Source organism: Panthera pardus, unplaced genomic scaffold (assembly GCF_024362965.1).
Source record: "Panthera pardus isolate Hobbes unplaced genomic scaffold, ASM2436296v1 HiC_scaffold_21, whole genome shotgun sequence".
Taxonomy (NCBI): domain Eukaryota; kingdom Metazoa; phylum Chordata; class Mammalia; order Carnivora; family Felidae; genus Panthera; species Panthera pardus.
Window position 1 is genome coordinate 66,854,840 of NW_026526777.1, and position 27,722 is coordinate 66,882,561.

The following is a 27,722-nucleotide window of genomic DNA, read 5'->3' on the forward strand; positions in this document are numbered from 1 at the left end:
GTTCTCAGATACACAACCTAAACTTACACCTTAAGGAGCTGGAAAAAGAATAGCAAATAAAACCCAAAACCAGCAGAAGACAGGAAATAATAAAGATTAGAGCAGAAATCAATGCTATCGAAACAAATAAAAAACAACAGATCAATGAAGCCAGGAGCTGGTTCTTTGAAAGAATTAATAAAATTGATACCCCTATCCAGTTTGATCAAAGAGAAAAAGGAAAGGACCCAAATAAAATCAAGAATGAAAGAGATCACAACCAACACCGCAGAAATACAAACAATAAGAGAATATTATGAGCAATTATATGCCAATAAATGGGGCAATCTGGAAGAAATAGACAAATTCCTAGAAACACATACCCTACCAAAACTGAAACAGGAAGAAATAGAAAATTTGAACAGACCCATAACCAGTAAGGAAATTGAATTAGTAATCAAAAATCTGCCAAAAAACAAGAGTCCAGGGCCAGATGGCTTTCCAGGGGAATTCTACCAAACATTTAAAGAAGAGTTAACACCTATTCTTTCTAAGCTGTTCCAGAAAAATAGAAATGGAAGTAAAACTTCCAAACTCATTCTGTGAAGCCAGAATTATACTGGTTGCAAAACCAGACAATGACCCCACTAAAAGGAGAACTACAGACCAATTTCCCTGATGAACATGCTTTCAAAAATCCTCAACAAGATACTAGCCAACCGGATCCAACAATACATTAAAAGAATTATTCACCACTACCAAGTAGGATTTATACCTGGGATGCAGGACTGGTTCAATATCTGCAAAACAAACAATGTGATTTATCACATCAATAAAAGAAAGGAGAAGAACCACATGGTTCTCTCAATAGATCCAGAGAAAGCATTTGACAAAATACAGCATCCTTTATTGATTAAAAAAAAAAAACCTCAATAAAGTAGGGCTAGATGGAGCATACCTCAAGATCATGAAAGCCATATATGAAAGACCCACCGCTGATATTATCCTCAACGGGGAAGAATTGGGAGCTTTCCCCCAAAGGTCAGGAACACGACAGGTATGTCCACTCTCACCACTGTTATTCAACATACTATTGGAAGTCCTAGCCTCAGCAATCAGACAACACAAAGGAATAAAAAGCATCCAAATTGGCCAGTAGGAAGTCAAACTTTCACTCTTTGCAGACGACATGATACTCTATATGGAAAACACAAAAGATTCCACCAAAACACTGCTACAACTGATCCATGAATTCAGCAAAGTCTCAGGATGTAAAATCAATGCACAGAAATCAGTTGCATTTCTTACACCAATAATGAAGCAACAGATAAATCAAGGAATCAATCTCATTTATGATTGCACCAAAACCCATAAAATAACTAGGAATAAACCTAACCAAAAATGTAAAATCTATATACTGAAAACCATAGAAAGCTTATGAAAGAAATTGAAGACACAAAAAAGTGGAAAAATATTCTGTGCTCCTGAATTAGAAGAATGAATATTGTTAAAATGCTGATACTACCTGGGGCACCTGGGTGGCTCAGTTGGTTAAGCGTTTGACTTCAGCTCAGGTCATGATCTCACAGCTCGTGAGTTTGAGCCCCATGTTGGGCTCTGTGTGACAGCTCAGAGCCTGGAACCTGCTTCAGATTCCGTGTCTCCCTCTCTGCCCCTCCCCCACTTGTGTGCTTGCTCGCTCTCACTCGCTCTCTCAAAAATAAAACATTAACAAAATTTTTAAAAATAAAATTAATGTCTATACTACTCAAAGCAATCTACATATTCAATGCAATCCCTATCAAAATAGCACCAGCATTTTTCACAGAGCTAGAACAAACAATCCCAAAATTTGTGGAACCAGAAAAGACCCTGAATAGTCAAAGCAATCCTGAAAAAGAAAACCAAAGCTGGAGGCATCACAATTCAAGACCTTCAAGCTGTATTGCAAAGCTGTCATCATCAAGACACTATGGTACTGGCACAAGAGCAGACACTTAGACCAATGGAAAAGAATAGAGAACCCAGAAATGGACCCACAAACATATGACCAACTAATCTTTGACAAAACAGGAAAGAATATCCAATGGAATAAAGGCAGTCTCTTTGCAAATGGTGCTGGGAAAACTGGACAGGGACATGCAGAAGAATGAACCTGGACCACTTTCTTACACCAGACACAAAAACAAACTCAAAATGGATGAAAGACCTAAACATAAGACAGAAAGTCATCAAAATCCTCAAGGAGAAAGCAAGCAAAAACTTTTTGACCTCGCCTGCAGCAACTTTTTACTCAACACGTCTCTGGAGGCAAGGGAAACAAAAGCAAAAATGAACTACTGGGACCTCATCAAAATAAAACCTTCTGCACAGCGAAGGAAACAATCAGCAAAACTAAAAGGCAACCAACAGAATGGGAGAAGATATTTGCAAATGATATATCAGATGAAGGGTTACTATCCAAAATCTATAAAGAATTTATCAAACTCAACACCCAAGAAGCAAATAATTCAGTGAAGAAATGGGAAAAGACATGAATAGACATTTTTCCAAACAAGACATCCAGATGGCTAACAGACATCTGAAAAAATGTTCAACATCACTCATCATCAGGGAAATACAAATTAAAACCACAGTGAGATATCACCTCACACCAGTCAGAATGGCTAAAATTAACACCTTGGGAAACAACCAATGTTGGCAAAGGTGTGGAGAAAGAGGATCTCTTTTGCACTGCTGGTGGGAATGCAAACTGATAAAGCCATTTTGGAAAACAGTATGAAGCTTCCTCAAAAAGTTAAAAATAAAACTACCCAAGGACCCAGTAATTGCACTTCTAGGTATTTATCCAAGGGATACAGGTGAGCTGTTTCAAAGGGGCACGTGCACCCTCAATGTTTATAGCAGCACTATTGACAATAGCCAAAGTATGGAAAGAGTCCAAATGTCCATCAACAGATGAATGGATAAAGAAGATGTGGTATATATATAAAGTGGAGTAGTACTCAGCAATCAAAAAGAATGAAATCTTGCGATTTGCAACTACATGGACAGAACTAGAGGGTATTTTACTAAGCAAAATTAGAGAAAGACAGATATCACATGACTTCACTCATGGAATTTAAGATACAAAACAGATGAACATAAGGGAAGGGAAGTGAAAATAATATAAAAACAAGAAGGGGGACAAAACATAAAAGACTCTTAAATACAGAGAACAAACTGAGGGCTGCTGGAGGGGTCCTGGGAGGGGGAATTGGCTGAATGGGTAAGGGTCATTAAGGAAAACACTTGTTGGGATGAGCACTGGGTGTTATACATAGGATATGAATCACTGGAATCTACTTCTGAAATCATTATTGCACTATATGCTAACTAACTTGGATGTAAATTTAAAAATAAATGAATAAAATTAATAAAAAAATGAATTCAGAGACAGAAAGAAATCTAGTATATCAATAGCACTAATGAAGAAAGAGGATTTCGAGAGGGAAAAGTGAAGAATTTAAAAAACGAACACTGTCAAACAGAAATAATAATGTATTTTGGGGTTAAAGAAGAATAGAATTAAAATACATATCAAAATTACATATGGAGGATGGAGATCCTTGTAGTATTCAGGAAGAGGATAAAGCATTCACTATTGTTCAGACTTTGGCCAATCAGATTAAAAAGGCAAGTAACGGTTAAGCGTATATTCAATTTTGATCTATGACAGAGATAGCATAGAAGATCCCCTGAGGAGAGGAGGAACTATTCAACAGTGTAACTGGAAAAATTGTAATCTATAAGGTAAAAATAATGAAAAGGACGCCTACCTTATACTACACACAGAAATCAAGTCCAGATGGACAGGAAATTAAATGAAATTTAGGGAGATGGCTTTCAGACGCTACTTTTCTTAAACAAGACTCAGGAAATGCTAAACAAAAACCACTACCATGATTTCTACTCATCAATAGATACCTTACATTGAAAAGACACGCTGTGTGCTGGGTGAAGGTGCTTATATACCTGAGAAAAGAGTAATAAAAATACGTAAAAGATGCCTATGAATCAATAAAAAGACAGTAACTGGATAGAATAATGGGAAAAACAGAACGTTTTGAGAGGAGACATATTGCCGGTAAACATATCACATGATGCTCAAACTTGCTAAAAACCAAGAGTATCAAGACCACGGTAAGGTATCTTCATACCCATTTAATTAGTAAATATCAAGAAGTGTGATAATACCAAGCCTTAGAAAAGATGTGGATCAATGGGATATTTTATCCATTGCTGTTGGGAGTGTAAATTGGCCCCACCATTTTGGAAAATAACTTGTCACCACCCTCAAAACTTAGGTATTGTACACAACTTATATATAATCCAACAATTTCAGTCCTTTTTCTATATTCAAAAGAAACTTTAATATATGGATAGCCTGTGATTTGTACAAGAATGTTCATAATAGCGCCGTTTGTAATAGCAAAAAAACCAAAACCTGGGAACAACCAAAATGCCAATCAACAGGAGAACCAATGAAGAAGTTATGGCATGTTCCCACCATGGAATACTACATCATAAGGAAAAAGAAGTAACAACTTCTACAAAAAAAGGAATCTCATAGGCACAATGTTTAGTGACAGAACAGAAGGTAAATTAACTATAGCCACAGAAAGCATGGACACATACTGTTAATAATGTTGGATCTAAAAGCCAATCCCGACAACTCTACTCCTGGGTGTGTACTTGAGAGGAAGGAGAAATTATTTTCCCCAAACCACACATACAAGAATGTTCATAGCAACCTTATTTAGAATACTCAAAACCTGGATGCAAAGGAAACGTCCATCAATAGGAGAATGGATAAATGATTGTGGCACATTCCCACAATGGAATGCTACATAGCAAGGAAAAAGAGCTAATAATTGCTACATGAGAAACATGGCCTAGTCTCCTAGACACAGTCCTTAGTGAATGAAGCCAAATGCAAAAAACAATGGCCTCTTATAAATGGTCACATTTATATGAAAATCTATACAGTTTGGCAAAACCAATTTGTAGTGGCAAAGGTCAATTTCTTCTGGTGGAAGTGAAAGCTAGGAGGGAAGTACAAGGGAGGTTTCTGGGTTTTGGAAATGTTCTATATCTTGAGCTGGGTGGTAATTACACAGATATATATGTATAAAAATTCATTGACCTGAACATTTAAGATTTGCACACTTTTTGTAGTTTATATTTTAATCACTTAAGAACAGGATCCAGAAAACAATGTAATATTTTATACCCTTTGTAAACATTTCAAAAATGAGTGCCACTAACTAATAATATTCACATGTGATAAGAACAAGAAAGGATGAAAGAAGAAAGGGAGGGAGGGACAGAGAGGGGTAAACAAAATTCAAGATGGCGGTTACCTCCAAGGGGAGCACAGTAGAGAAATACCAACGATTTCTTGGGTTGGGTGGTGGCTTTATTAGTGTTTTTAATTTTATTAAAAAGCAATTCATTTAAAATAAATAGGAGGACCAGGTATGAACCAATGGTGATAGTGGGTCATGACTCAAGGGTTATGATTAATCTAATTTTTGATATCTGGGGTCATTTTTACGATAGAAATAAATACCCATGCACAGGTTATTTACCTGATAACATTTCCTAAATTGGTTAAACTTAAGTTAACTTGTGATCCTTCCCTCAGTCTGTCTCCTTCAGATCCTGAAGATTTCTGCCTTTCACTTCCTGCTAAATCCACCAAATTAATCGTGGATTGCTTGGTGAGGTCTCTGTCCAGGAAAACCTGTGTGGGAGAGCACCACAGTCACGTTATCAGAGTGGTAGCAGGCTACATATGAAGTCAGTCCAGTTCACATTTTAAAACATTTTTTTCTATTTGTACTTCACACTCAAAAGCATATAATAAAATTTAAAACATTTAATATTACTGGGGCGCCTGGGTGCCTCAGTTGGTTAGGTGACCGACTTGGGCTCAGGTCATGATCTCCCGGTTCGTGGGTTTGAGCCCCATATCGGGCTCTGTGCTGACAGCTCGGAGCCTGGAGCCTGCTTCGGATTCTGTGTCTCCCTCTCTCTCTGCCCCTCTTCCGCTCACACTCTGTCTCTCTCTCAAATGTAAATAAACATTAAATTTAAAAAAAACATATTACACATTAATATGTAATATATAATGTATGTAATATATATTATAAATAAAAAATATAAATTTAAAACAAAATTTAAAACATAAATTAATATATAATATATATTATAAATAAAAATTAATATTATAAATTTAAAACATATAAAATATTAAAACATATAATGAAAATGAAAAAGCCATCTTTTTTACAATGGCATTTTACAATAATACACCACCAGGCCCAAATATCTCTGTTACTCCCTCTCAATTTTGCAGAGCTATTCCCAGTGATCTATTAGATACCAATTGCTGCTCTCAAGTATTTTGATGGTCAAACATTTTAAATTTTTTTTTAACGTTTATTTATTGAGAGACAGAGACACACAGCTGAAGTCAGATGCTTAACCGACTGAGCCACCCGGGTGCCCCGATGATCAAACATTTTATTTTATTTTATTTTATTTTATTTTATTTTATTTTATTTTATTTTATTTTATTTTTATTTTTTTATTTTTATTTTTATTTTTATTTTTTTTATTTAACTTTATTTTTTATTTTTTAAAATTTACATCCAAATTAGTGTATAGTGAAGCAATGATTTCAGTAGATTTCTTAATGCCCCTTACCCATTTAGCCCATCCCCCTTCCCACAACCCCTCCAGCAACCCTCAGTTTGTTCTCCATATTTATGAGTCTCTTTTGTCCTCCTTTCTGTTTTTATATTATTTTTGTTTCCCTTCCCTTATGTTCATCTGTTTGGTCTCTTAAAGTCCTCATATGAGTGAAGTCATAGGATTTTTGTCTTTCTCTGACTAATTTCACTTAGCATAATACCCTCCAGTCCTATCCATGTAGTTGCAAATGGCAAGATTTCATTCTTTTTGATTGCTGAGTAATACTCCATCATATATATATATACATATATATATATACACACACACATATATATATATGTGTATATATATATATACACACACATATATATATATATGTGTATATATATATATATATACCACATCTTCTTTATCCATTCATCCATCAGTGGACATTTGGGCTCTTTCCATACTTTGGCTCTTGTTGATAGTGCTGCTATAAACATGGGGGTGCATGCGTCCCTTCGAAACAGCACACCTGTATCCCTTGGATAAATGCCTAGTAGTGCAATTGCTGGGTCGTAGGGTAGTTCTCTTTTTAGTTTTTTGAGGAACCTCCATACTGTTTTCCAGAGTGGCTGCACTGCCTTGCATTCCCACCAACAATGCAAAAGAGATCCTCTTTCTCCGCATCCTCGCCAACGTCTGTTGTTGCCTGAATTGTTAACATTAGTCTGACAGGTGTAAGGTGGTATATCATTGTGGTTTTGATTTGTATTTCCCTGATGATGAGTGATGTGGAGCATTTTTTCATGTGTTGGTTGGCCATCTGGATGTCTTCTTTGGAGAAGTGTCTATTCATGTCTTTAGCCCATTTCTTCACTGGATTCTTTGTTTTTTGGGTGTTGAGTTTGATAAGTTCTTTGTAGATTTTGGATACTAACCCTTTATCTGATATGTCATTTGCAAATATCTTCTCCCATTCCGTTGGTTGCCTTTTAATTTTGCTGATTGTTTCCTTCGCTGTGCAGAAGCTTTTTATTTTGATGAGGTCCCAGTAGTTCATTTTTGCTTTTGTTTCCCTTGCCTCCAGAGACGTGTTGAGTAAGAAATTGCTGCAGGCAAGACCAAAGAGGTTTTTGCCTGCTTTCTCCTCAAGGATTTTGATGGCTTCCTGTCTTACATTGAGGTCTTTCATCCACTTTGAGTTTATTTTTGTGTCTGGTGTAAGAAAGTGGTCCAGGTTCATTCTTCTGCATGTCCCTGTCCAGTTTTCCCAGCACCACTTGCTGAAGAGACTGTCTTTGTTCCATTGGATATTCTTTCCTGCTTTGTCAAAGATTACTTGCCCATATGTTTGTGGGTCCATTTCTGGGTTCTCTATTCTATTCCATTGATCTGAGTGTCTGTTCTTGTGCCAGTACCATACTGTCTTGATGATTACAGCTTTGTAGTGTAGCTTGAAGTCTGGGATTGTGATGCCTCCTGCTTTGGTTTTCTTTTTCAGGATTGCTTTGGCTATTCGGAGTCTTTTCTGGCTCCATACAAATTTTAGGATTATTTGTTCTAGCTCTGTGAAGAATGCTCATTATTACTTTGATAGGGATTGCATTGAATATGTAGATTGCTTTGGGTAGTATCGACATTTTAACCATATTTGTTCTTCTTATCCAGGAGCATGGAATCTTTTTCCATTTCTTTGTGTCTTCAATTTCTTTCATCAGCTTTCTATAGTTTTCATTGTATAGATTGTTCACCTCTTTGGTTAGATATATTCCTAGGTATTTTATGGTTTTTGGTGCAACTGTAAATGGGATCGATTCCTTGATTTCTCTTTCTGTCACTTCATTGTTGGTGTATAGAAATGCAACTGATTTCTGTGCATTGATTTTATAGCCTACAACTTTGCTGAATTCATGAATCAGTTCTAGCAGTTTTTTGGTGGAATCTTTTGGGTTTTCCATATAGAGTATCATGTCATCTGAAAAGAGTGAAAGTTTGACCTCCTTCTGGCTGATTTGGATGCCTTTTATTTCTTTGTGTTGTCTGATTACAGAGGCTAAGATTCCAATACTATGTTGAATAACAGTGGCGAGAGTGGACATCCCTGTCTCGTTCCTGACCTTATGGGGAAAGCTGTCAGTTTTTCCCCATTGGGGGTGATATTAGTGTTGGGTCACTCGTATATGGCTTTTGTAATCTCGAGGTATGATCCTTCTATCCCTACTTTCTTCAGGGTTTTTATCAAGAAAGAATGCTGTATTTTGTCAAATGCTTTCTCTACATCTATTGAGAGGATCATATGGTTCTTGTCCTTTCTTTTATTGATGTGATGAATCACGTTAATTGTTTTGCGGATATTGAACCAGCCCCGCATCCCAGGTATAAATCCCACTTGGTGGTGGTGAATAATTTTTTTAATGTTTCATTGGATCCGGTTGGCTAATATCTTGTTGAGGATTTTTGCATCCATGTTCATCAGGGAAATTGGTCTGTAGTTCTCCTTTTTAGTGGGGTCTCTGTCTGGTTTTGGAATCAGGGTAATGCTGGCTTCATAGAAAGAGTTTGGAAGTTTTCCTTCCATTTCTATTTTTTGGAACAGTTTCAAGAGAATAGGTGTTAACTCTTCCTTAAATGTTTGGTAGAATCCCCCTGGAAAGCCATCTGGCCCTGGACTCTTGTTTTTTGGCAGATTTTTGATTACTAATTCAATTTCCTTACTGGTTATGGGTCTGTTCAAATTTTCTATTTCTTCCTGTTTCAGTTTTGGTAGGATATATGTTTCTAGGAATTTGTCCATTTCTTCCAGATTGTCCATTTTGTTGGCATATAATTGCTCATAATATTCTCTTATTATTGGATCAAACATTTTAAATAGAAGATACTGGGAAATCTACAAAATGAGTAAGCGTTCAGGATGGTGTGGTCATGCACGGAAGGGATGAGAACATAGATTTTAGAATATGGTAGTTCACCTTGCTGGTTACATGAATGTGAGAAATAGCTTGTCAGAATTTCAACTGCCTGAGTTGGAAATCAGGGATAATAGCATATTAGGTGTTAGGAGGGCAACAGATAAGAGAAATACTGGTTCTAACAATGCCTGGCATACAGTAACAGGTGTTAATATTATTACTGACACCAATAAGAGCGTAATGCTCGGTTTCTACACATATATTTTTCAGTGGATTTCTTCGCTTGACTCTAAAATATCAAATTAAGGGGTACCTGGGTGGCTCAGTCAGTTAGGGGTCTGCCTTTGGCTCAGGTCAAGATCTCAGGATTTGTGAGTTTAAGCCCCACGTCGGGCTCTCTGCTTTCCACACAGAGCCCGCTTCAGATCCTCTGTCTCGCCCCCCACCCCGCCCAAGAAAACAAAACAAAAAAAAACAACAATGGAAGAAAACACAAAACAACTAAAATAAAACATCAAGTTACAAAAATAGCGCAAAACTATATAAAGTTTATTAACAATTGGAAAGTATCTGAATAGTCCTTAAAACCCTACAAAGTTCCTTATTTTACTTTTACTTTTATTTTACTTTTAACTGAAGTACAGTTGGGGCTCGACATTAGTTTCAGGTGGGCAGCATAGTGATTTGACAATTACGTATGTTACAAAATGCTCCCCACGGGGAGTGTAGTCTCCGTCTGTCACCATACACTGTTATTACGATATTATTGACTAGGCCCTATGCTGTACTTTTCATTCCTGTGACTTACTCATTTTACAAGTTTGTACCTCTTCATTTCCTTCACCTATGTCACCCATCCCTCCAAACCCTCCCCCCTGGTGACCGCTAACTCTCTGTATTTATTAAGTCTGTTTCTATTTGTGTGTTTGTTCATTTGTCTTGTTTTTTAAGATTCCACATATAACTGAAATCCTGTGGTATTTTTCTTTCTCTGACTCATTTCACGTAGCACAATGCCCTCTATGTCCATTGACATTGTCCCGAAAGGCAAGATTTCATTCTTTTTTATAGCTGAGTAATATTCTGTTGAGGATATATACCACGTGGTATTGACCGATGCTTGGGTTGTTTCCATATCTTGGCTGTCGTAAACAATGCTGCAATAAATGTAGATGTATGTATATCTTTTGAACTAGTGTTTTCATTTTCTTTGGGTGAGTACCCAGGAGTGGGATTGCTGGATCATATGGTACTTATATTTTTAATTTTTTGAAGAAACTCCACACTTTTCCACAGTGGCCACACTTGGAACATGTCTACTCAGGCCCTCTGCCCGATTTTTAAATCAGATTATTTGAGGTTGGTTTGGTTTTTTTTTTTTTTTGATATTGAGTTGTATGAATTCTTTATGTATTTTGGACACTAACCCCTTATTGAATATACCATTTGCATTTATCTTCTCCCATTCAGTGTGTTGCCTTTTCATTTTGTTGATGGTTTCCTTTGCTCTGCAAACCTTTTTATTTTGATGTGTCCCAACTGTTTATTTTTGCTTTTGTTGCCATTGTCTGAAGAGACAGAACCAGAAAAATATTAAGACTGTTATCTGAGCATTTACAGCCTATGTTTTCTTTCTTTCTTTAAATAGACCTTTTAAACCACTTTTTAAATGTTTATTTATTTTTGAGAGAAAGAGAGAGTAAGAGTGGGGGAGGGGCAGAGAGAGAGGGAGACACAGAATCCGAAGCAAGCTCCAGGCTCCGAGCTGTCAGCACAGAGCCCAACGCGGGACTCGAACCCATGAGCTGTGAGATCATGACCTGAGCCGAAGTTGGACATTCAACCGACTGAGCACCCAGGCGCTCCTCTTTTTTTAATTTAATTTATATATTTTTTTTATTTACTACATTCAGTTATCACTTTTAGGTCTTTAATCCATCTTGAGTTTATTGTTGTGTATGGTGTTAGAAAGCGGTCCAGTTTCGGGGCGCCTGGGTGGCTCAGTCGGTTAAGCGTCCGACATCAGCTCAGGTCATGATCTCACGGCTCGTGAGTTCGAGCCCCACGTCGGGCTCTGTGCTGACAGCTCAGAACCTGGAGCCTGCTTCAGATTCTGTGTCTCCCCCTCTCTCTGCCCCTCCCCTGCTTATGCTCTGTCTCTCTCTGTCTCAAAAATAAATAAAAACATTAACAATTTTTTTTTTAAAAGAAAGCAGTCCAGTTTCATTATTTTGCACACAGCTCGCCAGTTTTCCCAACATGGTTTATTGAAGAGACTGTCTTTTCTCCCGTTGCATGTTCTCTCCTCCTTTGTTGTAGATTAATTGCCCATAAAAGTGTGTGTTTATCTCTGGCCTCTCTGTTGTGCTCCATTGATGGATGTATCTGCTTCTGTGGCTTTACCATACTGTTGATTGCTATAGCTTTGTAGTATACTTTGAAATCTGGGATTCTAATTCCTCCAGCTTTACTCCTCTTTCTCAAGACTGCTTTGGTTATTTGGGCTCTTTTGTGGTTCTGTACAAATTTTAGGATTATTTGTTGTAGTTCTATTAAAAAAAAAAAAGCAACAGTACTGGTATTTTGTTGGGGATTGCATGGGATCTGTAGCTTGCTTTGGGTAGTGTAGACGTTTTAACAGTATTTGTTCTTCCAACCCTTGAACATGGAATGTCTTTCCATTTCTTTGTGTCTTCTTTGGGGCGCCTGGGTGGCTCAGTCAGTTGAGCGTCCGACTTCAGCTCAGGTGATGATCTCGCGATCATGTGTCAGCACAGAGTTGCTTTGGATCCTCTGTCCCCCTCGCTCTCTGCCCACCCCCTCCTTGCTTGCATGCATGCACTCTCATTCCTTCTCTCTCTCTCAAAAATAAATAAACGTTAAAAAAATTATGTGTGTCTTCTCCAATGTCTTTGATCGATGTCGTATAGCTTTCAGAGGACATTTCTTTTTATCTCCTTGGTTAAATTCATTCCTGGGTATTTTATTCTTTCTGCTAGAATTATAAATAGGATTGTTTTCTTAATTTCTCTTTCCACTAGTTTGTTATTAATGTATAGAAATAGGAATCTATAGACTTCTGTATACCTATTTTGTATCCTGAAACTTTACTGAATTCATTTATTAATTCTAGTAGTTTTTTGGTAGACTTTAGGTTATCCCATGTATAGTATCATGTCGCCTGCAAATAGTGAAAAATTTTACTTCTTTCTTACTTATTTGGATACCTTATATTCTTTTTCATGTCTGATCATCTGATTGCTGTGGCTAGGACTTCCACATGTTTGTTTTATTTTTTTTAATTTTTTAAAAATATTTATTTATTTTAAAAGACATTTTTTTTAACGTTTATTTATTTTTGAGACAGAGAGAGACAGAGCATGAACGGGGGAGGGTCAGAGAGAGAGGGAGACACAGAATCCGAAGCAGGCTCCAGGCTCTGAGCTGTCAGCACAGAGCCTGACATGGGCCCCGAACTCACGGACCGTGAGATCATGACCTGAGCTGAAGTCGGATGCTCAACTGACTGAGCCATCCAGGCGCCCCTATTTTTCTAAGTTTTTTTTTTTAATTTAAATTTTTTTTTTTTTTAGGACTTCCACATGTTGAATAAAAGTGTACACATCCTGTCTTGTTCCTGATCTTTGAGGAAACGCCTTTGGTTTTTTTACCACTGAGTATAATGCTAGCTGTGGGTTTTTCACATGTGGACTTTATTATGTACATTGAGTTATGTTCCCCTTAAATCCACTTTATTGAGAGTTTTCCTGATGAAAACATGTTAAGTTTTGTCAAGTGTTCTTTTCTGCATCTGTGAATCATATGATTTTTGTCCTTCATTTGTTAATGTGGTACATTATGTTGATTGATTTGCAAATCTTGAGCTACCCTTGCGTCCCTGAAATAAATCCTACTTGATTGTGGGGAATGATACTTTTGTGTATTGTTGAATTTGGTTTGTAGAAGATTTTTGCATGTATGTTCATCAAGGATATTAATCTTTAACATTTTTTAATTTGCATCAAGATGATGCTGGCCTCCTACTGTGAAAAATTTGGAAGGTTTCTTTCCTATTTTTTGGAATAGTTTGAAAAGAATAGGTATTAACGCTTCTTTAAATGTTTGGTAGACTTCGTCTGTGAAGCCATGTGGTCCTGCGATTTTGTTTGCTGGGAGCTCTTTGAATGCCAATTCAGTGTTGTTCCTGGTTATTGGTCTGGTCAGATTTTCTATTTCTTCCCAATTCAGACTTGGACTTGTGCATTTCTAGGAATTTATCCATTTCTTCTATCCATTTGCCCAATTTGCTGGTGTATAATCTTTTGTAGTAGTCTTTGTAGAGAGAGAGTGTGTGCACGTGGGGGAGGGCCAGAGGGAGCGAGAGAATCCCCAGCAGGCTCCAATCCCAGTGCAGAGCCTGATGTGATTTCAAACTCCTTAAGTTTCTTGAGGTGTATTTTGTGGCCTAGCATGAAATCTACCCTGGAGAATGTTTCATGTACACTTGAAAAGAATTTGTATTCTGCTGTTCTTGGATGGGATATGTATCTGTGCGATCCATCTGGTCTCATGTGTCACTCAAAGCCACTGTTTCCTTGTTGACTTTCTGTCTGGACGATCTGTCCACTGACTTAAGTGGGGTGTTGAAGTCCCCTCCTATTGTTGTATTACTGTCAATTTCTCCCTTTATGTCTGTTAATATTGTCTTTATATATTTAGGTGCTCCTATGTTGGGTGCAGACAGATTTACAACTGTTATAGCCTCTTGTTAGAGTGATCCCTTTATCATTATGTAATGATGTCTCTTGTTACAGTCTTTGTTTTAAAGTCAATTTTGTCTACCCTAGCATTTGTTTTTTGCTTCCACATGCGTGGAATATCCTTTGCCATCTTTTCACTCTCAGTCTGTATGTATCCTTAGGTCTGAAGTGAATCCCTGAGGCAGCACACAGTTGGGTCTTGTTTGTTTCTTTTTTTATTCCATTCAGTCACTTTATGTTCTTTTGATTGGAACATGTAGTCCATTTACGTTCATTTTTTCGAAGTTTTGGTTTAAATTCTAGTTAGGGGCGCTTGGGTGGCTCAGTCAGTTGAGCGTCTGACTCTTGGTTTGGGCTCAGGTCATGATCTCCCAGTTAGTGAATTTGAGCCCCACATCGGGCTCCATGCTGACAGCGCGGAGCCTCCTTGGGATTCTCTCTCTCCCTCTCTCTCTGTCCCTCCCCTGTTCAGGCACTCTCACTCTGTCTTAAAATAAAATAAAATAAAATAACATAAAATAAAATAAAATAAAATAAAATAAAATAAAATAAAATAGTAAGTAAATAAGTTCTAATCAGTTAACATACAGGGTATTATTGGTTTCAGGAGTAGAACTCAGTGATTCATCACTTACATACAACATCCAGTGCTCATCCCAACAAGTGCCCTCATTAATACCCATCCCCCACCTAACCCATCCCCCACCACCTCCCTTCAGCAATCCTCAGTTTATTCTTTGTCCTTAAGGGTCTCTTATGGCTTGCTTCCTTTTCTTTGTCCCCCCTTACCGTATGTTCATCTGTTTTGTTTCTTAAATTCCACCTATGAGTGAAATCATATGGTATTTGTCTTTTCTCTGACTGACTTATTTTGTTTAACATAATACACTCTAGCTCCATCCACGTTGTCGCAAATGGGAAGGTTTTATTCTTTGTGATGGCTGGGTAGTATTGCATTGTGTGTGTGTGTGTGTGTGTGTGTGTACATACATACCACATCTTCTTTATCCATTCATCAGTTGATAGACATTTGGGCTCTTTCCATACTTTGGCTATTGTTGATAGTGCTGCTTTAGACATCAGGGCGCATGCACCCCTCCGAATCTATTTTTTTGATCCTTTTGGTAAATACTTAGTAGTGCGATTGCTGGATCATAGGGTAGTTCTATCTTTAACTTTTGGGGGAACCCCCATACTGTTTTCCAGAGCAGCTGCACCAGTTTTCATTCCCACCAACAGTGCAAAATGTTCTCCTTTCTCACATCCTCCTCAACATCTCTTGTTTCATGTGTTGTTAATATTAGCCATTCCTACTGGTGTGAGGTAATATCTCATCATAGTTTGGATTTGTATTTCCCTGATGATGAGTGATGTTGATCATCTTATGTGTCCGTTAGCCATCTGGTGTCTTCTTCGGAGAAATGTCTATTCATATCTTCTGCCCATTTCTTGACCAGATTATTTGTTTTTTTGGATATTGAGTTTGGTGAGTTCTTTATAGATTTTGAATACTAACCCCTTATCAGATATGTCATTTGCAAATATCTTCTCCCATTCCATTGGCTGCCTTTTAGTTTTGTTGATTGTTTCCTTTGCTGTGCAGAAGCTTTTTATCTTGATGAAGTCCCAATAGTTCCTTTGTGCTTTGGCAATGTGTCTAGTAAGAAGTTGTTCCGGCCAAGGTCAAAGAGGTTGCTACCTATGTTCTCCTCTAGGATTTTGGTGATTTCCTGTCTCACATTTAGGTCTTTGTCCATTTTGAATTTATTTTTGTGTGTGGTGTAAGAAAGTGGTCCAGTTTCATTCTTCTGCATGCTGGTGTCCAGTTTTCCCAACACCATTTGTCAAAGAGACCATCTTTTTTTCCATTGGATATTCTTTCCTACTTTGTCAAAGATTAGTTGACCATATAGTTGTGGGTCCATTTCTGGGTTTTCTATTCTGTTCCATTGATCTGTGTGTCTGTTCCTGTGCAAGTACCATACTGTCTTGATGACTACAGTTTTGTAATACAGCTTGAAGTCTGGAATTGTGATGCCTCCAGCTTTTCGTTTCTTTTTCAGGATTGCTTTCGCTATTCAGGGTCTTTAGCGGTTGCATAGAAATTTCAGGATTGTTTGTTCTAGCTGTGTGAAAAATGCTGGTAGTCCATTTACATTTAAAGTAATTATTGATAAGTATATAGTTCTCGTTATTTTGTTAGTAAACAAAATGTATTGCTCTTTTCCTTTGTGATTTGATAACTTTCTTTATTGTTGTGCTTGGAATCCTTTCCCTTTATTTTTTGTGTATCTTATGGGTTTTGGGTTTGTGGTCACCATGAGGTTCACATGTAAATTCAGTGTAAATAATAGTCTATTTTACGTTGATGATTGCTTAAGTTGAAACACATTCTAAACGCTCTACATTTTTCCTTCCCCTCTACATTTTATGTATATGGTGTCATACTTTACATTTAAAAATTTTATGTATCCTTTAACTGACTTTTGTATATATAATTTTACTACCTTTGCCTTGTAACCTTCATACTAGCTTTAGTAGTGATTGATTTATCACCTTTATGTCTGGTTTTACCAGTGACATTTTTTCCTTGCATAATTTTCTTAAAAAAAAAAAAGTTTATTCATTTTGAGAGATGGCATGCACACACACGAGCGAGGGAGGGGCAGAGGGAGGAGTGAGAGAGAATCCCAGGCAGGTTCTGCACTGTCAGTGTAGAGCCCAATGTGGAGCTTGAACTCACCAACTGTGAGATCATGACCTGAGCGGAAACCAGGAGTTAGATGCTTGACTGAGCCACCCAAGTGCCTCTCCTTGCGTAATTTTCTTAATTCTAGTTATAGCCTTTTCTTTTCCATTTAAAGAAGTTGTTTTAACATTTTTTGTAAGGCCAGTTTAGTGGTAATGGTCTCCTTTGACTTTTGTTTGTCCTGGAAGCTAACTAGCTAGCTAGCTAGCCAGCTATTCATTCATTCATTCATTCATTCATTCAGAATGGGAGAGAGCACTTGAGCAGGGGAGAGAGAGAATCTTAAGCAGGTGCCAGGCTCAATCCCACAATCCTGGAGTCATAATCTGAGCTGAAATCAAGAGTCAGATGCTCAACTGACTGAGCCACCCAGGCACCCCTGTCCTGGAAACTCTTTATCTCTCCTTCAATTCTGGATCATAACCTTGATGGGTAGAGAATTCTTGATTGTAGGCTTTTCCTTTCTGTACTTTGATTATATCGTGCCACTCCCTTCTGGCCTGCCAAGTTTCTGCTGAAAAATCAGCTGATAGCCTTATGGGGTTTCTCTTGTATGCAATTATTTGCTTCTCTCTTGCTGTTCTCTAGACTCTCCCTTTGTTATTCATTTTTGACACTTAAATTTTTATGTGTCTTAGTGTGGACCTCCTTGGATTCATCTTGTTTAGGGTTCTCTGTTTTTCCTGGACCTGGGTGTCTGTTTTCTTCCCAAGGTTAGGGAAGTTTTCAACTGTTATTTCTTCAAATAACTTTTCTGCCCCTTTCTCTCTCTCCTCTGTCTGGAACCCCTCTAATCCAAATGTTAGTACAAGCTATGCTCATTTAAAAAATTCTTTTTTTTTTTTTTTAAATTGCTGTTCAGCTGGCTGCCTTCCATCACCCTGTTTTTCAGATTGCTGATCCTTTGTTCTGCATCCTCCAATCTGCTGTTGATTCCCTCTAGTGTATTTTTCATTTCAGTATATTCTTCAGTTGTGATTAGTTCTTTTTGTTTTTTTCTTTAAACAGAGTAGGAAATTCCTCTTTGTTCGTTTATTTATTTTGGAGAGAGAGAAAATGTGAGTCAGGGAGGGGCGGAGAGAGAGAATCCCAAGCACTGACAGTACAGAACCTGACACTGGGCTCGAACCCAAGAGCGATGAGATCACAACCTGAGCTAAAATCAAGAGTCAGACTCTTAAGCCACTCAGCCACTATATTTCTGTCTCTTTGGTTGAAGGTCTCACTGAGCTCATCCTCCCTTCTCTCCAGTCTGTGTAGCACCTGATGATCGCTTTGAACTCTTTATCAGGCAGATTGCTTATCTCCGTTTTGCTTAGTTCTTTCACTGAGGTTTCGTCCTGTTCTTTTGCGTGGAATATATTTTTCTGTCTTCTCATTTTGTCTGAGCCTTCATCTGTTTCTGTGTATTAGGTCAGCTATGTCTCCTGGTGATGACGGCAGTGGCCTTATGTAGAGGTGTCCCGTGGGGCCCAGCAGCACAATCCCCCCTGGTCAGCAGAACCAGGAACTCCAGGGAGGTCAGTTGTGTGGGCTGCGTGCTCCCTCCTGTGTGACTGGCCGTGGCAGCTGTGGGTGTGCCGGTGGTCAAGGCTGGCTCCCCTCCTCTGGGGCAGGAGTCTTTTTGGATGGATCGGCGGGTGGAACACAGGGTCAGGACAGGCAGGGCTAAGGTGGTGGATGAAGAGCATCAGAACTGACTCCCACAAGGACTGACCAGCTAGGCTGAAGGAGGTCAAGGAAAACAGCACCTTCAGCACTCTCGTTCCCTGAGAAAGCTCCTACAGATCTCTGATCCTCTCACACATGCCTTAAAATCACTGCTTCTGTGCTGGCCCTTTAAGAGTGGACTCTCGGATTCTTTAATTGATATATTTTTAAGTTTGTTTATTTTGAGAGAGAGAGAGAGAGAGTGGGGGGGGGTCAGAGAGAGAGAGAGAGAGGGAGAGTGAGGGAGCGAGACTCCCAAGTAGGCTCTGAGCTGTCAGCGCAGAGCCCAATGCTGGGCTCGATCCCACGAACGGTGAGATCCTGACCTGAGCCAAAACCAAGAATCAGGTGCTTAATCGACTGAGCCACCCAGGTGGCCCTGACTCTTGGATTCTTATGGTGCTTTGCCTCTCCCAGAGTTAAGTCCACTGATTTTCAAAGCCAGATGTGACAAGGCTTGTCTTTCTGATGCAGGTCTCCAGAGCAGGGGGTGCCCGAGGTAAAGTCTGATACCCTCGCTCGTGAGGGAAAATCTTGGTGCCTGGGATATCCTTCTCGCTTGGGCGTCATTATGCTTGGGCTTTGCTTTCCAGCTAGGTTTCCACTCCTCCTACCCTTCTCAATGGGGTTATCTCTCCGTGTCTTTAGCTGTGGAAGAGCTGTTCTGCTGGTCTTCGAGTCATTTCCATAGTGAGCTGGATCATGCGTAGTCATTGCCTCTGTGTGTGAGGAGGAGGAAACGAGCTCAGGTCCCTCTCCACCACCTTCACAGTCTGCCCTCAAACTTGTTTAAGATGCAGGCTCTGGGGCGCCTGGGTGGCTCAGTCGGTTAAGCGACCGACTTCAGCTCAGGTCATGATCTCACAGTCCATGAGTTCAAGCCCTGCGTCAGGCTCTGTGCTGATAGCTCAGAGCCTGGAGCCTGCTTCAGATTCTGTGTCTCCCTCTCTCTCTGACCCTCCCTCATTCATGCTCTGTCTCTCTCTGTCTCAAAAATAAATAAACATTAAAAAAACAATTAAAAAAAAAAAGATGCAGGCTCTTATTTAAGCTTCCCAACATTCCTGCAGAATCGCATTTTACAGAATAGGAAACGGAGACTGAGGGTAAGGAAGTTATTTCCCGAAGTTTCAAAGCCGGTAAACAAAGGGTCAGGTATAGTCCAGTGTTGTCCCACTATTCCTGATCAGAGCAGGGCAACCTTCATTTATTCCCATTCTGTCTGTGACTCGGGCTGTGGCGTAGGGAACAGAGATGGTGAAATCCCAGCTCCCTGCACCGATTGCCCAGGCTTTGTAAATAACTGTTTCTGAATCCGGCCGGTGACCATCTAGAGTTCACTCTCTGATATCTACCGAGGAGTACGGAGGGGAAAAATGTGCTCGGTTTTATCAGAGATGCCAGTTAGTGGAGAGTTACATGGGTGAGCTAGTTTCGAAGGCTTTATCTTGCAACTTGCATGAATCAGAAAGGTAGTTGAGTATCTGGTGTCCTCCAGGCTCAGGGATCTGAAAGCTGGTCACCATCGTACTGGGGAGCCAGGGTGGAGAGAGGCAAGGTGCCTCCCTTCCTCCTGTTCCTGACCCCGGAGCCCCTGGTTGGAAGCAGCCACCGTAATCCACAGGTCAAATCTGAAAGGATTCCGGAACGCCCACCAGCTCCTCGTGCCCTCGGGAACCCTCCCCGCAGACCCCACGCCTGGTGGGGAAGCGGGATGGCTGCCTTCCCGCACATCTCACCTGCCTGAACTGAATGGTGATAACCATATGAGACCGGCTGCTGCTGGCGTTCATGTTGGTCGAGGCCGTGGTCCTTATTTTTGTCCCTTGCTCCATCAGCCTTTCAATCTGCGCGTAGTTCCCACAGGGCACTGACTTCAGGCCGTCCACATAAAAGCCCAGGTGTTGATCCTCCCTTACTTTTAGTCCTCCGGGTTGCTTGGTTCTAGACAGCAGGTCTCGTATCTGCGGAAAAAAAGAGTATAAACTTCAGGAAGCCAGGGATTTCCATTTACGTCGCTCTGACGCCTCTGCCTAGGCTATATTAAATTTAAAAAAAACTTATCAGGGCCCCTGGGTGGCTCCGTTGGTGAAGCGTCCGACTTCAGCTCAGGACATGATCTCACGGTTCGTGAGTTCGAGCCCCGTGTGGGGGGCTCTGGGCGGACAGCCCGGAGCCCGCTTTGGAGTCTGTGTCTCCCTCTCTCTCTGCCCCTCTCCTGCTAGTGCGCTTGCTCTCTCTCTCTCTCTCTCTCTCAAAAATAAATAAACATTAAAAATAAATAAATATTTATTGAACGAATAGATGCTAAATTTCGGTAGGTACTGGACACTCTCATAATTTAGGTAAGTAAGCAATAGGGGAACAGCCAATACGAGGGAAATCTGTTGTAACTGCTGGCGTAAGCCTAGTTTTCTGAAACTCAGTTCCAGTATTTTCTAGTACCTCAGGCAGCCCATCCGGCCTGTGAACTCCCTTCCTGTGGAACCAGTAGATCCTGACATAGTTCCTGACATAGGAGAGGCACTCCGTGAATGCTTTTTCACAGGACGGTGTAATCAGAGCGAGGCTAACGAATAATGTTTAACACACTGTATGTTGTGCATTAGAAGCGTCTGGAACCACTTCTACAGCATGACGAAATATTGGAGTGGGTGTGCACGGGCGTCTGGCTTTCAACAGGTGCTTCTAAAACATTTATGCTTGAAACCCTTATTCTCTTATTGCCATGAACGTTCTCCCAGGAGCCTTGTTAACCGTTTTATTTGATTAGCAACTCCTTTGGGGATAACATAGAAACACACCATCCTAGCCCCGGTCTGAATTACCACAGAGTCTCTATTACAAAGTGATGACATTTTACTGAAAACAGTGACAACTAAAAATAAAAATAAATAGCAGAGACTAGCGTGCTGAGTACCCAAGGTCAGCAGAAGGCCTGATGCACCTGGGGGGGGGGGGGGATCATCGTCCCCCAAATGCCACCACCCTGAACCCTACTTCCAAGGGAAACTGATTCAATCCCGACGGTATTTGCACCAGTCAAGTCTAACAAGTGAATGAGGGTGATTCTTTGAATCTTCTTGTCGGAGATTCGTGAGCTGTCACACCTAGACCACGGCCTCGGGTGCAAGCCCCTGTTGCCTCTCACCCAAGAAAAGCCACTTCGGACAAGGCCAAGTAGGTCCTGCTGTGGGAGTCTGGTAGAGGCAGAGGCCCCCAGAGGGGTGGTTCGGTGTCTTATGGTACCGAGACGTCTGGGCTGGGAGCCTGAAGACCTGGGTTCTCAGTCCTTGTTTTGCTTCCGGCCTGGGAGTGCTTTGGAAAATCTCTTCTTTTCCTAGGGTTCATAATAGGAGGGGGCGGATTAAACGATCTCTGAGATCTCCCCCAGGTCTGTCGCTCCACAGCTCTGCGTCCTAGAACCAAGGCAAGATCGCAGAGGGAAGCTCAGGCAAGCCAAACTAAGACAGTGGACATAAGGTGCCAGAGACAGGGGCAGATCCTGGTGCCAGCGCCCTCCAGGGAGTTTCTGGAGATCAGAATTGGGTGACTCTCATAAGACCTTCTTCACTCACCTGGGCTTTCCCGGGACTCCCCTAACGCTGCCTCTATTTGGCACGCCTTCAAATCCAACTTGCCTCTGCTGCTAGAGAACGCTCCCAGAATCCCAGTCCGATTATCCGATTTCCCTGTAAGATCCTCCACTGGGCTTCTCCACTGCCTGCAGGACAAAGGCCCCTCGCTCTCAGGCAGGGCCTGTCTTTGGCTTCATCTCCTGACGTCCCCACCGTGCATCCAACTCCGGCTACCCAGAGTACTTACTCACTGCTCCCTTCAGTGCCATGCGCTTTCCGGTATTTTTCGACTGGTGAACACTAATCCTGGCCCAAAGTGCCCCTATCTGTGCCCCGAGCCTTCCCACAGCCTCGCCAAGCTCATACACGTCTCTCGAGGCCCAGTCTGAGTCCAGCGTTGACCGATGTTGCCAAACATGCCAGGCAGTCACACATTCCCTCCTCTCTGCCCCTTGCGCTTTACTTTTCATGCCGCACATGTAAGGCATCACTGTCTGGAGAGGTGTTGTAAGCTCCCACCAGACTCCTCCATGGCGGGAGTTAAGTCCCGGGACTCACTCGTCCTCAGAGTCTGGTATGATGTCTGAAACATCACAGGTACCTAATAAACTTCACTTTAAGTACCTAGAGGAAAAATACCAGAGGCTCATGGAATATGAGAAACGGAAATGTTCCTAAGATGTCCTGTGTTCTCATTTTAGAGACAAGAAGACAGAATTCTAGACAGCGTATCATCATAAACAGATATCAGTAGGGAGACCACAATGAGATGCCCACCAGAAGTTGGTAATAAAAGAAATTAAATTGTCTTCCTAAAGTTATTGGTGTAAGGTAAAGGAGCCATACTATCTTCCAAGTCTTAGCAACTTGAAAGAAATAGAAACTTCACCAGTGATCTTGACATGAGAACCCATTTGGAATCCACAACTATATGGTCAGTCAATCTTTGGCAAAGCAGAAAAGATATCCCATGGGAAAAAGACAGTCTCTTCAACAAATCGTGTTGGGAAAACTGGACAGCAACATGCAAAAGAATGAGGGGCGCCTGGGTGGCTCAGTCGGTTAAGCGTCCGACTTCAGCTCAGGTCACAATCTCGCGGTCCGCGAGTTCAAGCCCTGCGTCGGGCTCTGGGCTGATGGCTCAGAGCCTGGAGCTTGCTTCCGATTCTGTGTCTCCCTCTCTCTCTGCCCCTCCCCCGTTCATGCTGTGTCTCTCTCTGTTTCAAAAATAAATAAACGTTAAAAAAAAAATTAAAAAAAAAAGAATGACACTGGACCACTTTCTTACACCATGCACAGAAATAGATTCAAAATGGGTAAAGACCTAAATGTGAGACAGGAAACCATCAAAATCCTACAGGAGAACATAGGCAATAACCTCTTTGGCATCAGCCCTAGCAACTTCTTTCTAAATATGTCTCCTGAGGCAAGAGAAACAAAAGCAAAAATAAATTATTGGGACTTTACCAAAGTAAAAGTTTTCTGCACAGCAAAGGAAACAATAAACAAAATTAAAAAGCAACCCATGGAATGGGAAAAGATATTTGCAAACGACACATCAAAAGGATAGTATCCAAAATCTATAAAGAACTTATCAAACTCAACACCCAAAAACCAAATAATCCATTTTAAAAAGGACTGAAGACATGAACAGACATTTCTCCAAAGAAGACATACAGACGGCCAACAGACACTTGAAAAGATGCTCAACATCATTCATCATCGGGGAAATGCAAAGCAAAACCGCAATGAGATGCCACCTCACACCTGTCAGGATGGCTAAAATTAACAACACAAGGAACGACAGGTGTTGGTAAGGATGTGGAGAAAAGGAAACCCTCTTGCACTATTGATGGGAAGGCAAAGTGGTGCAGCCACTGTGGAAAAGTATGGAGGCTCCTCAAAAAGTTAAAAACATAACTACCCTATGACCCAGTAATTGCACTACTAAGTATTTACCCAACGAATACAAAAATACTGGCCTGCCTGGGTGGCTCAGTCGGTTAAGCATCTGACTCTTGATCTCAGCTCAGATCATGATCTCACAGTCGTGAGTTTGAGGCCCACACTGGGCTCCATGCGGAGCATGAAGCCTACTAAAAAAAAAATACAAAAATACTAATTCAAAGGGATACATGCACCCCAATATTTATAGCAGCATTATTTGCAATAGCCAAATTATGGAAGCAGCCTAAGTGTCCATTGACCGATAAAAAGATAAAAAAGATGTATACACACACACACACACACACACACACACACACACACAATGGAATATTACTCAGCCATAAAAAAAGAATGGAAACCTTGCCATTTATGACACCATGGATAGAGCTAGAGTGTATTCTGCTAAGTGCAATAAGTCATTCAGAGAAGTACAAACACCTTATGATTTCACTCATATGTGGAACTTAAGAGACAAAACAAATGAGCCAAGGGGAAAAAAAAAAGAGATAAACCAAGAAACAGACTCTTAACTACAGAGAATAAACTGATAGTTACCAGAGGGGACCATCTGTAAATATTCAGGAGCACCCCTTTTAGGCCTAAAAGTGTATTGGCTATTGAGATGGTATTTCCTGTAGAAAGGTGTTCACAAAGAAATGGTCTGTTTGGGAGATACAAATATTTAATTAAAGTTCACAGTATAATATGACCAATTCATGGGGAAAGGGCAGTGAGACCACAGTACATCTCAATGGGTACTGTCTTATTAGAAATTCTCTACTTTATAAGTGAGAAGACTGAGTTCTGAGTTAAAGTGATTTTCCAAAGTCACATGGCTAGTCCATGAGAGAGCTGGGGTCTGAGACCATGCCCTTCCTTTAGGGACAGGCGAACCATGGCCTGGGGGCTAAATTTAGCCTACCACGTGTTTTTGTATGATCCTTGACATAAGACCGTTTTCCACATTTTTAAATGATTGAAAAAAAAATCAAAAGGTATTTTGTGGTATGTGAAAATTGATGAGAAGAACAAATGCAAGAGAAATGTAGCTAAAATTAAGTTTCCTTACACCCCACAGCCCACTGATGAATCCCTGAGATGTGCAGAGCATGACCTTCCTCAAGGAATTCACGGCCGCCTTACTGTTGATATTTCATCAAAGACTAAAAGCGGCCTTATCTGAACAATAGGTTGCCCCCCCAGGGGGCTTCTAACGTGCACAAATTCCTTAGAGACCTCCGCTATCGCTAACTCCCGCTAACTAAAAAATATATCATCAGTCACTCCTCATGATCCCAATGCAGCCCCTTCTGCCCATGGGTACTGTCCCCGTGCTATAATAAAAGCACCTTTTTGCACCGAAAATATCTCAAGAATTCTTTCTTGACTGTTGGCTCACGGCCCCACATCAAGATTTATGTGAAATTTAAGTCTCAGTGTCCAGGAATCAAATTTTATGGGTACGCAGCTGTGCCTGTTCATGCATATACTGTTTGCTCTACGAGGGCAGAAGTGAGTAGTTGCAGCAGAGACTGGCCCTTTGAAAATAAATTTGCTGCCACCTCCTCTACCCCACATGCTGACTGAGGTCAACTGCTGCAGGATGTGTGGGAGCCCTGAGCCCGGAGCTGTACCTCCAAAGGCAGTGCTTTCTTCAAGGGCGGAGAAAGCAGGGGGCCGTTCCAGGGAGAGAACAGGAGATGCAGGACGGAATGACGTGTTCTGAAAAGGAAGGAGAAGTCTATGCGGCTGAAGCATAGGGTGTGTGGAGATAACGGGACAAGACGTAGAGCCGGAGAGGTGGGTCAAAGCTGACTAGCCAATGCCAGGCCACAGAGTTCTGACTGTATCTGTAGTGCGGGGGATATTGATTGATATTGATCTTATTAGTATTGATTAAGCTGATATTGATTAAGCTGCAGAGTCACCCAGATTTGTGTGTCAGAGAATAGAATCGCTGTTACCTGCTCGTTGTAAATTTCCAGCATACTGAATGTAACCTGTACAGAAAAGAACATAAAGTAAATATTCTTTGGAAAGTCATCTTTGGGGAAAAAAAAAAGTAATGTAGGAACAACAAAAATTTCCCACAAAGGGAAAGGCTATTATTAAATATACCAGTGCTCTATTTCACATGTCGTAAGAGATTCTTGCATAATTTTAATGATCTGGAGGAAGTTATTAATATAAATGAAAAACAGATATACACCTCTGTGTGTGTGTGTGTGTGTGTGTTTGTGTGTCTTTCAATCTCAATTGGAAACAGAAAAAGATTATTTTAAAAAAATTGTAATGTTTTTCTTTGTGAGAGAGAGCACAAGTGGGGGAGGGGCAGAGAGAGAGGGAGACACAGAATCTGAAGCAGCACAGAGCCTGACGTGGGGCTTGAACCCACGAACTGTGAGACCATGACCTGAGCCAAAGTCAGATGCTTAACCGACTGAGCCACCCAGGTGTGCTAGAAAAAGGTTATTCTTTATTGCTCACCCCCTCTCTGAACATATGTACAGAAAAAGGGTGGTTTTTACCCTACTGTGCTTTTGGAATATTGCTGGACAAGCCAGCACCCCTTAAGCGGGAGACTGGAGGGCTCTGAATGGCTCTAGCATAAAGAAAAGACCCCAAGATACTGACATTTGCCACCACCCCTCTACCAAGGGGAAGGCTGGCTTGTGCATTTCATTACCCCATCGTGGGTCTTGCCAGTCATGTCTCCTGTCCCCAGAGCTTCCAACTAACTTGAGTGTCACATGTTTTAAACAAATGGCCTAGGATTAGCAGACCAGGAAAGCCTCCAATATGAGAGAGCAAACAAACTGTAGAAAAAAGGAACTCCAAGAAAGCAGACAATGCACGGAGTAGAAGAGAACACTTTTAAAAGTCCTATAGGGGCACCTGGGTGGTTCAGTCGGTTAAGTGTCCAACTTTGGCTCAGGTCATGATCTCATGGTTCGTGAATTTGAGTCCTATGTTGGCCTTTGTGCTGACAACTCAGAACCTGGAGTCTGCTTTGGATTCTGTGTCTCCCTCTCTCTCTACCCCTCCCCTGCTCACACTGTGTCTCCCTCTTTCTCAAAAATAAATAAACATTAAAAAATATATTTTAAAAAAGTCCTATAATTCCTAGCATCAGACAGAGAAAGAATTCTATCCATGAAAAAACAGGATGCTATTACAAAGGAAAAAGAGAGTAAGAATGTTTGTACATTAAACTTGAGGAAAGATAGCCAAAGTGACAGTATAGTGGAAGAGTTATAAGATATAGTTGAGGAAATCTTCTAGAATGAAGGGGGAAAAAAGACCAAGAAGTGGAAAGCAAGAAGTAAAACATTATACAATTAGAACATTAGCACAAGAGGTCCAAAAT

General features: G+C 40.6%; 1 protein-coding gene across 1 annotated transcript in view; it reads right to left on the reverse strand.

The window, feature by feature from the left end:
• Positions 1-27,722, reverse strand: part of LOC109251083 (kinesin-like protein KIF28P) — a 78,672-nt gene that overhangs the window by 32,590 nt on the left and 18,360 nt on the right. Inside the window, exons 4-6 of the mRNA XM_019422370.2 lie at positions 26,320-26,355; positions 20,570-20,794; positions 5,610-5,764 (exon numbers count right to left, since the gene is read on the reverse strand). Of these exons, the coding sequence (XP_019277915.2) occupies positions 5,610-5,764; positions 20,570-20,794; positions 26,320-26,355 (416 nt within the window). The remainder of the gene's footprint in view (positions 1-5,609; positions 5,765-20,569; positions 20,795-26,319; positions 26,356-27,722) is intronic.